Here is a 13,480-nt window from a genome sequence, read left to right as displayed (position 1 = left end):
TTCTCATATCGTATAGAGTGGATATAAAACATAGTAATAGGTTTTTACCCTTTCAACTGGTACAAAAACTCACACCTTTATACAAGGCATCATGTTTGCAATAACCACAATACAAGCAGTCAAAATGCAAACAAAAAAAAACAACTCCGATGATGAGAATGATATGCACTGTCCTTGAAGTTGATTGGTCCACACCCGAGAGAGCTTTTCTTAGAGCCTAGTCTCCATTGGTGTTGGACCAGATGACGCCAAAAGGCGTACAACTCAAAGACAGTGCACTATCAGAGTATTGAGAGCTCGGGGTAAGCATTTACACTATGAGACCTCCTTTACCAGTACCAGTTGAAAGGGTAAAAACCTATTACTATATTTTGCCACTGGTAAAGGAGGTCTCATAGTGTGGATATAAAACATTGCGGGGTGATGGCGGCGAATGGAGGTGAACGATGGCGGCTTCTCTTGCAGGCAAACCTGGTGGCAGCATTTGAAAAAAGCCTGACCAGCATGACGAGCCGACTTCAGAACCTGACCGCGTCCGCTGAGCAAAAGGTGGGTGATTGCTGTCGTCATCATCATCAACATCATCTTCTTGGTTCTTTCGGTAAAGTCACGTAGAAGGGAAGTAATAAAATAATAAAATAATAAAAATAAAACATAATAAAATTATTCTCACGACGTTTCGGCCACAACGCAAGCAGCCGTCTTCACCTGAGGACGGCTGCTTGCGTTGTGGCCGAAACGTCGTGAGAATTATTTTATTATGTTTTATTTTTATTATTTTATTATTTTATTACTTCCCTTCTACGTGACTTTACCGAAAGAACCAAGAAAATGAATCCCTGCAGTCACGAAAGCTTTAAATCGAAATCATCAATATCATCGACATCACCTTCTGATTAGCACGGTCGGCTATGTATGGTGCGAAAGAACTTCAACGTACATCGTCATAATGATGATCGTCATCGACATCACCTCTGATTAGCACGGTCGGCTACGTTTGGTGTTGAAAAGTTCTATGTACTTACAGTAGCCATGGTCAATCCACTGCTTGGATGTAGGCCTTCCCCAAGCCGCCGACACTTCTCGCGGTACTGCCATGTAACGATCCACACGGACTTATTTCATCGCACGCGTACAGACAAAGTAAAAATATATTCAGAGATGGGCAAACTATGAACAAAATCACTGGTTGGAAATGTGATTAGATATATATATACATTTCCAATTCCCCTAATCCAAATTACCTATTAATTTGAAATGAATCATGTATATAACATTTATAAATTATAAATGTAATGAGAACACATTTAAATTCCGTGTATTTAAATGACATGTAATTTACACGTGATTTGAATCTATCTGTCTCCGCTTGGAGTAGATGCAAGGGTTTTGCATGAAGAAATTCACCTGGCGAATGTGAATCGAAAAGAATCGATTCTCGCACGCACACACCTTGTTGCACTTCTCCTGAACGTTGGACTTGATTTTGATCACTTAATCAAAACATCGCTACATTCTCTTCAGTGCACATTAATGCAATGCTCTCAGAGCTTTGACATGCATCACAAAAAAACAAAATGGCTCGTGCATTGTTATGCAACACCTTTGCGTAAACGGTGGCAAAACTGAAATTTTCTTCACCGCCATACGTAAGTCGCATTTGCACCCTTTGCGCCCTTTGCCGGTCGTGACATTTTCACGCAGCGTAGGAACGCAAGGGCAATCAGACGCCTCATTAATTTATTTGCCAGCCCTTAATTTAATACTCGTCCTGTGGCGCATGGGATGTGCCAAATGTCACCGGACTACGGCTGAGACCCATGCCCCCCTCCGCTCCCCTCACCCCCCCCCCGTGTCCCCCCCTGCCCCAGCAGGATTCGGAGCTCGGCGAGCTGCGGAAGATGATCGACAACCTCACCAAGGAGAATATGGCGGCACAGGAGGCGATGAGCGGCGTGCTGAGCACCACACAGCAGAGCAACACAGGTGCCATGCCGCACCGTCGAGCAACAACACAACCACAGAACCCCACAATGCGGCCTGGCAAAAAAAAAAACTCACCGGCGATAGAATAATCTGCTGTTGAAGTTCGGGATTGGACTGGATGCAAATGCTGTCTCGTGATATACTGAATTATCACCACTGCCACCACCAACGCTATTGTCACTTTCTTGATTATCATCATTGTCAACATACGAAGTGTGACCTTCAATTCGTAGTCATTGGTCCGGTACCCCCGCCACTGTCATTTCAGCACGGTTGGCTACACGTGGTGCGAAAGAAGTTCAACATACGTGTATTAACATCGTTATCAATCATCATTATTGTAACCACCAACACGTTCACCACAACTATAATCACATGATAACATAACCATCGCCGTCTCCAGCACAACTATAATCACATATCTGAAAGTCGATCTTTGTCAAATCATCATCATCGTAGCCACCATGACTCAACGACCCCTGACCCTGGCCATCGCCCCCCCCCCCCCCCCCCCAAAACGAGCGTGGCCCTCGCGCCAATCTCTGCTGCATGCTGTCGCCTTGCAGGAAGCCTGTCCCCGCAGGCCGGTGAGCCGCGTCTGCACCGGCAGAACTCGTGCGAGAGCATCTCCAGCGTGAACAGCATCACGAGCCACTCGAGCGCCGAGCTTGCCGACGCCAAGAAAAAGAAGAAAGGATGGGTGAGTCGGAGGAGGAGAGCGACCGCGCACGCCGCGCTCCACCGGCGCGCCTCGCTGTGTGTGTGTGTGTGCGCACGAGCACCGAGCGTGGGTGTGTGTGTGTGCGCACGAGCACCGAGCGTGGGTGTGTGTGTGTGCGCACGAGCACCGAGCGTGGGTGTGTGTGTGTGCGCACGAGCACCGAGCGTGGGTGTGTGTGTGTGTGCACGAGCACCGAGCGTGGGTGTGTGTGTGTGCGCACGAGCACCGAGCGTGGATGTGTGTGTGTGCGCACGAGCACCGAGCGTGGGTGTGTGTGTGTGTGCGCACGAGCACCGAGCGTTGGTGCGAACGTGCTGCACAGACTGCCGGTAAAGTCCCAATGCGCTTCATAGCACGCGGTGATCCGTTTATCGGGAGAGGCGGAGGCGCAGCTCTGCAATAGCTCGCTCACGCCACTGCTGGCCGACAGGGCCTTCGCTAAGCGGGAGCTCTGGAGAGCCCTAAAAGGGTGCTCTTTGGCCTACTCTTCCACGCTGGCCAATCGTCTTGGAAGAGGTGGGAGTACCCACGCTTTATCCCACCGCGAGTGTGACCTGCCGATCGACTCACTGTGGCCCACCAATTTATGCAGAGTCCTACAACGCTTTTCAGGAGGTTTCTGCCATTTCTTTTTTTTAAGGAGTGTTATGTGTTTGCGAGGAAAGGGTACACCTGGTGTCGACCACACCACCACCTCGGTGTACTGCGCTGGCCTTGGTAGGTCTACACGGAGGAGGAACTTGCCTCCCTATGGTGTATGTTTCATCTCATGAGGCCGGTAGTCACAGTGCCCTCTGCTAGAGTCTCGGTGACCCCGAAGTTTATCGCTGGGCTCGTGTGAGGTAAGTTGCTGGGTGGTGATGTGGTAGCACGATTTGGTTTCTTTTTACCGAGGCTTCAGTGCTGCCTGACTCTGCATTGTGGGCTCCCTTATGAGGCATTTTCTTTCACAACTCCTCGCTGAGTTTGGACACAGGGATTGTTTAAATCCGAACTTTCATTCACTTTCAATTAAGATGTTTACAACATGTTTTCTTTGAAGTCCATTTGCTTTTTTGAAAATTAGCTTTCAATATCTTCCATTTCAGGCTTTCATAACATTTCAGTTTCTATTTTAATTTTTAATCAAACTTAAAAAAAATATCTCACTGGAACCCCATTTTCATCTTTGATCAAACATTTCAACCTGGATCAATTTAACTAATTTGTTTTTAAATAACCCTTTTAGCATCGTGCCAGCTTTAAGTTTCAAACAGACAATAGCGATGCCAACTGTGGCACCGGTCGGAAAAGGAAAGCAGCAGGGACATACGAGCAGCAGTAGAGAAACTGCCTGTTGGTTGAACAACAGCGGTGGTGGAGCCGAGATGGGCAGCAGAAGGACGGGGGGGGGGGATGTTACTTCGTGTTGACTTGCTCACTTCTCTTTGCCTTGCCGTCAATGGTGTTGTCAAATATTGTTCTTCTCTCCCTGCTCGCCGCACTACCACCACCACCACGCCCAGGGCAAAGCGGGCAAGGTGATAACCGCACACGCACATTAGCATGCACCGCCGCTTTCCCTTCCAGCCTCTTAGAACTCGGGGGGCGGGGGGGGGGGCAAGGGGGGGGGTATGGGTGAGGGCTTTAGTTTAAGGTCCCCGGTTTGGTTACGAAGAGATTTGGCGTACTTTTGTTTCGTGCTAAACCCAACGCACCGCTGCAAGGCTTTGTTGTTTTTTTTTGCATACGCAATTGCGATAGTTTTTGTTTGTTTGTTTTTAAAATACAAATAAAATAATGGCGAAAGGCTCAACGTAAGATTTTAGGGGTCTCAGAGCCGGTCACACGTTGTGCCAGGAAGTTGTCTTTGTTCAGCTTTTGGCTTTGGCACCTGACTCGGATAAAATTACACGCTGAGACACCTTCCACGGTATGAAATGATGGGAACATTACCCATCCACTTTTAAATACAGTTGGTTTATGAATCTAAATGACACCTTAGACCATGTAATAAATTAAGGATGGTTTTGTTTCAAACTTTTTTTCTCTCGTTAAATTTGATTTGGGTGGCCACTCGTGTTTTTTTGGGATTTGTGCAATCCTTGTTTATTTATATATATATAAAAGGTTGTGTGCACATTAGGTATTATACATACACATACATAGTGAATGGGATAAAATTATTATTAAGGTATCAGACAACAGGAGGAAATGTCACTAATAAAAAAACTCCCATAACATGTCCAGCATTCCTCTTAAATAACAACAGACATTTTCTTCGACAATAATTATACCAGTTACACTAATAGGCTCATTTGTTTAAAGGCATTTGTTTTTACTTTCTTGCTTTGAGTTTATCATCATTCATAACACCAGCAGCAGCAACAACAGCAACGTTAAGGTTCAGGGCTTCAAGTTAAAACAAAAAATCTATCCCTCAAAGAACAAAAATCTCCATCGCCAATTGCGTCACCAGCGAGGGGTCGTGCGTGCGCCCCTGTTCTTTAAAGTCGCAGTCTAGACTGAGGCTTATACCGCGCAAACCAATACTTGCGCTCGCCACAGATGCAACCGATAACGCGCAGATGGAGATGACGTAACACTGTGCCACGTTGCACAGTGTAATTGCAGTCACCTTTCAGGAGGGTCAAGGCCAAATGACTTGAATAATAAAAAAACAAGTCCGCGTACAGCGTCCACGTTGGAGTGTTTCATTGCTTTTCTTTTGCAATTGTACTCGGGCCGCGCTGTTGTGCGTGGCCTCGTGTGACAGACAGAGAGACCTGCTTACAGGATTCCCGCAGCTAGCAGTGCACCTCCTTGTGTGCGAAAGTGTGCCCCCCGGATTATAATTGCGCAGGATGACTGCACTTCTGAAGTCCCTTGCAATGGGCCTCTTCACCCACACTAGCGACACGCCTCCCTCTTTAGAGAGTTTAAAATGGTGCAAGTTTTCTTTTGTTGTGGCCAAAACAACGAGGACGTGTTTGCGTCGACAATTTCCCCGCATGTTTTGATCCTCGTTTTGCCGCATTCGAACCGGGCTTTTATTTCGACTGTCAGCATGTGCGCGATGGCCCCCCTGGCGTGTGTCAAAACAACAAGTCCCTTGTACCCTACGGCAGTGCTTGCCGCCGCCGCGTGTGAGCAGCAAGGGGTGGGGAACCTCTTGGCCCTATGTGCCGCACGTGACGCACGGCGTCGTTCCCCACGTGACGCACGACGTCGTTCCCCACGTGACGCACGACGTCGTTCCGCACGTGACGCACGACGTCGTTCCCCACGTGACGCACGACGTCGTTCCCCACGTGACGCACGACGTCGTTCCGCACGTGACGCACGACGTCGTTCCACACTTGACGCACGACGTCGTTCCCCACGTGACGCACGACGTCGTTCCCCACGTGACGCACGACGTCGTTCCGCACGTGACGCACGACGTCGTTCCACACTTGACGCACGACGTCGTTCCCCACGTGACGCACGACGTCGTTCCCCACGTGACGCACGACGTCGTTCCCCACGTGACGCACGACGTCGTTCCGCACGTGACGCACGGCGTCGTTCCCCACGTGACGCACGGCGTCGTTCCCCACGTGACGCACGGCGTCGTTCCCCACGTGACGCACGACGTCGTTCCGCACGTGACGCACGACGTCGTTCCGCACGTGACGCACGGCGTCGTTCCGCACGTGACGCACGACGTCGTTCCCCACGTGACGCACGGCGTCGTTCCGCACGTGACGCACGGCGTCGTTCCCCACGTGACGCACGACGTCGTTCCCCACGTGACGCACGACGTCGTTCCCCACGTGACGCACGACGTCGTTCCCCACGGCCCGCGGCCATGTGAGGCCTACCACTTTAAAATGGCCCCCCAACCCATAGGTGGAGTTTGACTTCTATATTTGGGGGGGGGGGTGGGGTGGCGCAGGGGTTCGCTTTTTCCCTCACATTAGGAATGGCGCGTGGATCAAATTCATGAATTTAGTTTAAATCATAATTGTAAACTGCTGAAAATAAATGAATAAAAGTGCCCAGTTTAGGAGGGGCGTTGCCCCCCCGTGCCACCCCGCCCCCCCCCCCCGCTGCAAACTCCGCCCATTCCCCAAACGATAATTACTCCCCACTTGGAGCATCTAGGCCAGTGTTCTTCATTGCAAGGCCCGCACGCCACTGGCGGCCCCTGGTGGCCTTTAGTGCGGCCCCTGACGTGCGGTCCCCGACAATACACAACATGTGAAAACACACCTTCCCCACCCCCCCATCATCATCGTGCTGCTGTCAAACCCCAATGGTTTACACATATGCGGCGGCCCTCACACTGATGATGTCTTATCGGCGAAAGTGCCCTCCCCACCCCCCTGAAAATTGGTGAAGAACACTGCTCTAGGCTGCGTGTCTACTTTGCAACTGTGACGCCACAGCCTTAACGAGAGGAAGGTAGACACAGGCATCGCATTAGTGCAGCAAAGGTGAGCCCGAATAAAAAGAAAAATAGCTTCTTGGATAAATGTGTGTTTTAATATGTGATCCACCAAAGGAGTTTGAAAGTCCTTTTCGGGACTCGTTAAGGAATCTGTTACCCACCCCTCGTTGAAGCGGTGGCAACGTTGGGCTCCTGGGATTGCCGGTCCGTTACAGTTTTCATGCATAACCGCATATGGGCCGACGGAGCCGATATAAACACAGTGACCAAACAATAACAATAATAATTAATCTCCTCCGTAGTAATTTTGTTTCTTTTCCCGGTCATGCTGTACGGCTCTTCCATGCGTTTTCGGGTTGCGCCGCGTGCTGTACGGCACGACGTCCGACGTCTCGCTCGAAAACGCCGGACGTCGTGAGCAGTCTCCAGCACGTGGAGCATGGGCAACTCAAAAACGCGTCCGTGGGAAAACAATTAAACTCGCGAAAGCTCCGAGAATCAAGCCAATTCCGTCGTGAAGATTTATTTTAATTGCGCGTGCCATTGTCTGGGAACGCTCAAACGCCATTGCAGGGGCAGAACCCGTAGAGCTCTCTCTCTCTCGTCTCTCCAAGTCACCTTTTCATTTGCACTTAAAAAAGCAATCGCTATTCAAAAAGGATTGGCTTGATCCTGCGGTGTGCAGTGCGGGCTTGGGGTGAGACCTGCGGATGAGGCAAGGTGGATTTTGGCTGCTCTTGCTACTGCGGGACCTGGAGTCCAACTGTGCCACTGCTCTTGAATGCGAGTGCTGATTTTTTTTTCTCTTTTGTTTTCCTCCCTGGCTCTCCATGGCCTGATGCAGGTATATGAAGTAAGTGCATAAGCCATGCCAAACCCGGCACATGCCGTGCCAGACAGCCTTGGCGTTACTCTGCCCTGATTTAGCCAAATGTGCCAGCGCTAGTTTCTTCCAAACTGCATGCTAACAGCATCGGCACGTGTGTGTGTGTGTGCCAAAAGTGATCATCGCTGTGTTTTCATTGAGAAGTAGGAGAAAGAAGCTCGGCTTATGCGAATCAAGATTTATTTGTGCCTATTATTATGTGCTGATTAATGTACCAATTTGCTCAATTTGAATTATTTCCCTTTAAGGGCCACTGTTGGCATCGCGTGTCGTGTGATGAAGATGTTTTTTTTTACAGTGGCTTCTTGATTATAATTGCCGACGATTGGGAGGAATAAACAATACCAGTTCAAATAAAGAAGCGAATTGGAAACCCATAACATTTATGCTTTAAGGCCTCCTCTCAAAATGACTGGCTCATTGGGTTAACAGTGGGTCAAATGCTTTAATTCCATAGTGTTCCCCATCACTATGTTTGTTGTATTGTGTGAGTGTATCGATTAATTTACAATAGCCCCTTAAGCGCCAACAGCTTTGCCAAAGGTTCAGAGTGTTCATATCACCTTTGTGCGATTGGGTATGGTTTACAGTACGAAAGCACAATAACATAATTTACACTGATCTTAAAGGCAACCACGGTCCACGGGTTATCTGCCAATTATTAAAATTAGTGGTTTCCTTTGTATGACTAAAGTCATTAAGTAAATTAGGCACTGTGTATGAATGCATTACACGTGTTAAAGCAAAGTTCTTTCATATATATGTATGTAGTATATAAAACAACTATATGAAAAGCTTTTATGGATAACTTCAAACGAGCATAAAAAAACCCAGCTCTCTTTGGCCACCGACTACAGAAGTTGTTTGAAAAAAAAAAACAAATAAACAGGACCCCAAAGAAACCTCACGGCAAATCTCTGCTACCGTTTACGTTGCCCTCCATGCGAATCAGCGTTTGTTTTTGTTTATTTGGCGTCGCAGTTGAAGATCTCGTTCCGCCAAGCGTTTTCCAAGAAGAAGGGGGGCAAAGGCCCCGGCGAGGGAGAGCCAGGGAAGAGTCCCGAGACCTCCGCTCAGCCAGCCGCCACGTCCGAAGCGGATACTACAACGCCCGGCCAGCCTGGGACCAAGCCCTCCGAAGGCCCTGCAGGGTACGGCTTCACAGACAACATTTTTTTTAAAATTGTATTTGACCAGGTAAGGCTCACTGATCTATGTAGCTATTTTTCATCAGTGACTTGGCCACAAATGATAGCGCAACAAATTGGCTTATCATGTGGAAATTTATAGCAGCCAAATACTCTAAACGTGTATTTCTAAATGTGGAGGGAAAACCAGAGAACCCGGATTCAGCGTTGGGATAGAACCCACGACATCCTGGTGGACAATGCTTAATTCTGCACTGAATATTTGTTAGGTTGCTGGTTAGATGGCGGTCCATACTTTTTGGTTGGCGGTCGACACATCATTCGTAGTCAAAGCCATCACAGCCGAATTGAGAGGTATACTGGATGCGGTATGCCGGGTGCAGAACTATTTTTTGGGTTGTTGGATTGCTCATTCTGACATATATAGCTGAGATGATACTCTACTCTGCTCCTGGTATAACTGGGACCAGTTGTTGAAACAACATTGGCAGACCTATTTACTAAATGTTTACACAGCAATGAAAGACCACAATTCTGTCATGATGCCAAACACTATCCTCCTGTTTATAGAAGGGTGACAAAACGGACTTGAAGAATTACAGACTCATTATGCTCTTATCATGCTTGGCTTCTGATTCAAATAAGTATTAGGATGCTTGGATGGGTAATCGCCATGAATATCAGTTGTTGTAGGCTATAGACGACTGTTCTTCACTAATTTTCAGAGGGAGGCCACTTTCACCAGTCAGACATCCGTGTGAGGGCGGCCACACATTTGAAACCATTGGATTTTGGCAGCACGATGTGGGTGTCTTCACATTTGTGTATTGTTGGGGGCCGCACGTCAGGGGCCGCACTAGAGGCCACCAGGGGCCGCCAGTGGCCTGCGGGCCTTGCAGTGAAGAACGTTGCTCTAGACTGTGGGGGTACATTATGAGCAGCAGAGGGCAGTGCCCTGCCATGAACAGTTCTGAATCGATGTAAGAACGCACACTTCGTTGTTGTTGCTGCTGCTGCTGCCATGTGCCACGCTGTGGTCTCCGACTACAGGCCGCCACCGCCCGAGGTGGACACGATCATGCAGCTGCGCAGCGAGCTGCGGCACAAGGAGATGAAGCTGACCGACATACGTCTGGAGGCGCTCAACTCGGCGCACCAGCTCAACACGCTGCAGGATGCCATGAACTCCATGCAGGTCTGCACAGGCGCACGCACGCACACGCACAAGGCACACGAACGCACGCGTCAGCGTACGCACTCGAGCAATGCGTGCACACGAAAACGTGGGTGTGAAACCCATTCTTCGTGTAGCCGCATATTCTGTGTTCGAAATAGTGTCCGTATAAATAATTGCGATTAAAAAACATAATCCCGAGAAATGAATTAGAACGAAAGCAAAGTGCACAAAGAAACATGTACCTGTGTACATGTTTTGCATAATAACAATGTTAAAAACAGCAGCATGTTAAAACAGCAGAAGCCCCATTCTTTGTTGACTGTTCATGAAAGTTGCTGGGCTGGAGCAGGGATATTTTGCATGTCGGCTGATGGACGAGGCAGGTGGTGGAATGGCAGCCAAAGGAGCGAATGCACCCGAGAGGATCACCACCTTGGATATGGAACAATGAGTTGGGTTCCCGTGCAGGAGTGAGATGGATTGTGGCATCGCGTGACAGCGAGGCATGATAAGGGCATGGGGGGACGGGCCTTCATCGCCGCTCTTACCTGCCCCTTCTGAACATCTGTGAACAATAACTTCATAGCTCATCGGATTCCTCCAGTATGCATGCATATTCTGATGATGGCGATGATGGTGATGATGATTTGGCGCAGATGGTGCTGTGACAGGTGCCTGCAAACGATTTTCTCCCGCATCACGTCCTCAACGCGGTCGAACGTACGTTGCTGCCCCCCTCCCCCCCGTCCCGATTTCCATTTTTGGCAGTCGATGATCGAGTCGCTCAAGGTGGAGAATGATCAGCTCAAGTCCGACACTCCCGTGGTGGGAGCGGCGACCGCCCCTGGGGGGACCGCCGAGCCCACGTCGCCACGCCCCCTCCGCTCCCGCCTGCAGCATAGCCGGAGCCTCCCGAGCACCTCCAACCTCGGCACGTGACGCGGAGGGGGGGGGCACGGGGTGGGGGACGGTGGGAGGGGGACGGTGGGAGGGGGACGGTGGGAGGGGGACGGTGGGAGGGGGACGGTGGGAGGGGGACGGTGGGAGGGGGACGGTGGGAGGGGGACGGTGGGAGGGGGACGGTGGGAGGGGGACGGTGGGAGGGGGGGGGCACATGGGACACAGACAAACCTAGCTCGTTGATAGAGTTGATCCCCATGCACAACAGTGGCTGGATGTCTATGGCGATGCTTTGTGCCGGTATCGAGATGATACCCGGGACCCTTTCCGGCAATAATACGGATGATGTTCAAACACCAAATAGACGCACATGTGTGGTTTACGCAGACTTGGTGCCTAGCAATAGGTGTGTATTTGGTATTTTAACATCGCAACACCTGTATTATTGCTAACCCCCATTATTCTGGAACTCCCTTCGCCCAGCCATCCAGGACCATGACTCCCTCTCTGCCTCTGTTCCAAATCCCAGGGCTCAAAAGTGTTCTCTTCTTCTCTCCGCCTCTGACTGATTACCTCTCTCCATGAAAGAAGTCTGCCCACTAATTCTGCAGAGCACCTTGAGATGCGGGTTTGCACTTCGATGCTGTGAAATCCCATTGTCTTGTGTCGAATCAAAATGTATTAGCAAATAACCCAACCGGTAATAGGTAATGCATATTCTTAGATTCATATGATCCGTTGTAATTTGTATGACTAAATTAAACCCCCTCTGGTCTTCGCGCGTGATAGGTTCACAGTGATGACATCACCTTTACTCTGTTTAAGACCGAAACAGAAATACTTATTCACATTTCTGGCTAATCGTCCGATGAAGCTGGTTGTAATCACCAGCGAAATGTTGTACTCAAAATGTAAATGTCGTGGATTTACTCTCCAACACACCAATTAGTAAGGTTTGTCATCTAAACAAAGCGTGCCAACTAGTTACAACTTCAGCACACCGGTGTGTTGGAGAGTAAACCTGCAATGTTTACAATTTGAGTACTGTGACGTTTCGATGGTGATTACAACAACAATCAGCTTCACCGTGCATTCATACAGACGACACGTTTATATTCGTGTGATCTTACCCAAAGAAAAGTAAAAACATAAAAAATTTCATCACGAATAGTAAAATTGTTCGCAGGAAAAGCCACCGTGTTGAACGTACTCATTCACGATTCTCATCGCTGCCGCCGTCGTCGTTGTTGTCGTCGCCCCTGCAGAATCTCTGCTCAAGGACAGCGTGGACAAGGCACAGTGCAAGCAGGTCCGGCTTGTCGTCAGCTCGGCCGAGAGCTGGAGGCAGAGCAAGGTGCGCGGTCGTTCCACGACAGGCTCTTTTGAGATAATCCATCCCAATGAATTGTCCTCGACGCTGCGCGAGTGCCGATTCGGGTATTTGGTGATCACAGAACGCGATAAAATAAGCCTGGAATGCACCGGATTCTTAGCGGATCTCGGGGATGTATTCCAGGATCGAGCTTGGATAATCCTGCTGCGGTTGTCCACCATGGAAGTGGAGTCGTGCTGTGCTGTGTTGTGTGTAACAAAGAGAGCAGTGCAGCAAATACACGTTGTTGTACTGTGCTTCTGTGTTGCCACATCTATGCTCCCCACCTGACCGGGATGGTGTATGATCACATAGGCGTGGGAAAGCCTTCTTCTAATAGTGGATTTATAATGAGCTGTACATGTAAATGTACTTAAGAGATGTGTTTAGTTTATTTAAAAGAGAAGTCTGGATCTATTGGGTCTTTGCGGTTGAAGTTCTTGTCCCGTTCTATTGATGTTGTGTTTTGTAGCATCGGGGTGATTATTAAGATGTGCCCTTCGACTCATCTGGTTTCTGTTCTCTCAGACCTCCAAGGTGACTCAGTTTGCCCTGGGGCGTGTGGACATTGGAGAAAACACCACGTGGGAGGAGCTGGACGGAATAATCCGACACGTATTCAAGGTCAGGCAAACTCTCACACACGACGTTGATCATGCCCAATCTCACTTTAGCTCTCGAAAGCTTAGCAAAAATAAGCCTGCGCAGTACTTAAACTATTAAACTATTTAAGCTATAAAACTATTTTTTATTTTAGCAGGTAAGGCCCATTGCACTATAAAGCTCTTTTTCAGCGATTACCTAGCAAGGACCAGTGGCTTGTTATCACGTGGAAATTTACAGCAGCCAAATACTCATGATGTTTAAAAATGTGGAGAG

The 13,480-nt window shown here is 49.0% G+C and overlaps 1 protein-coding gene across 10 annotated transcripts in view; it reads left to right on the top strand.

Moving 5' to 3' along the window:
* The window catches only part of LOC144936532 (neuron navigator 2-like), a 127,559-nt gene that overhangs the window by 100,328 nt on the left and 13,751 nt on the right, over nucleotides 1–13,480 (top strand). For 8 of the 10 annotated variants that reach the window (XM_078863712.1, XM_078863710.1, XM_078863713.1 and 5 more), the window contains 8 exons: nucleotides 466–549; nucleotides 1,872–1,986; nucleotides 2,553–2,686; nucleotides 8,986–9,155; nucleotides 10,203–10,347; nucleotides 11,098–11,260; nucleotides 12,495–12,583; nucleotides 13,130–13,225. In XM_078863712.1, coding sequence (XP_078719838.1) covers nucleotides 466–549; nucleotides 1,872–1,986; nucleotides 2,553–2,686; nucleotides 8,986–9,155; nucleotides 10,203–10,347; nucleotides 11,098–11,260; nucleotides 12,495–12,583; nucleotides 13,130–13,225 — 996 coding nt within the window. The remainder of the gene's footprint in view (nucleotides 1–465; nucleotides 550–1,871; nucleotides 1,987–2,552; nucleotides 2,687–8,985; nucleotides 9,156–10,202; nucleotides 10,348–11,097; nucleotides 11,261–12,494; nucleotides 12,584–13,129; nucleotides 13,226–13,480) is intronic. The other 2 variants (XM_078863711.1, XM_078863709.1) reach the window with 1 other exon arrangement.

This window comes from Lampetra fluviatilis, chromosome 16 (genome assembly GCF_964198595.1).
Source record: "Lampetra fluviatilis chromosome 16, kcLamFluv1.1, whole genome shotgun sequence".
NCBI classification, from domain to species: Eukaryota; Metazoa; Chordata; class Hyperoartia; order Petromyzontiformes; family Petromyzontidae; genus Lampetra; species Lampetra fluviatilis.
Note: the sequence above shows the minus strand (reverse complement) of the source record. Positions and strands in the feature narration are given on the sequence as shown.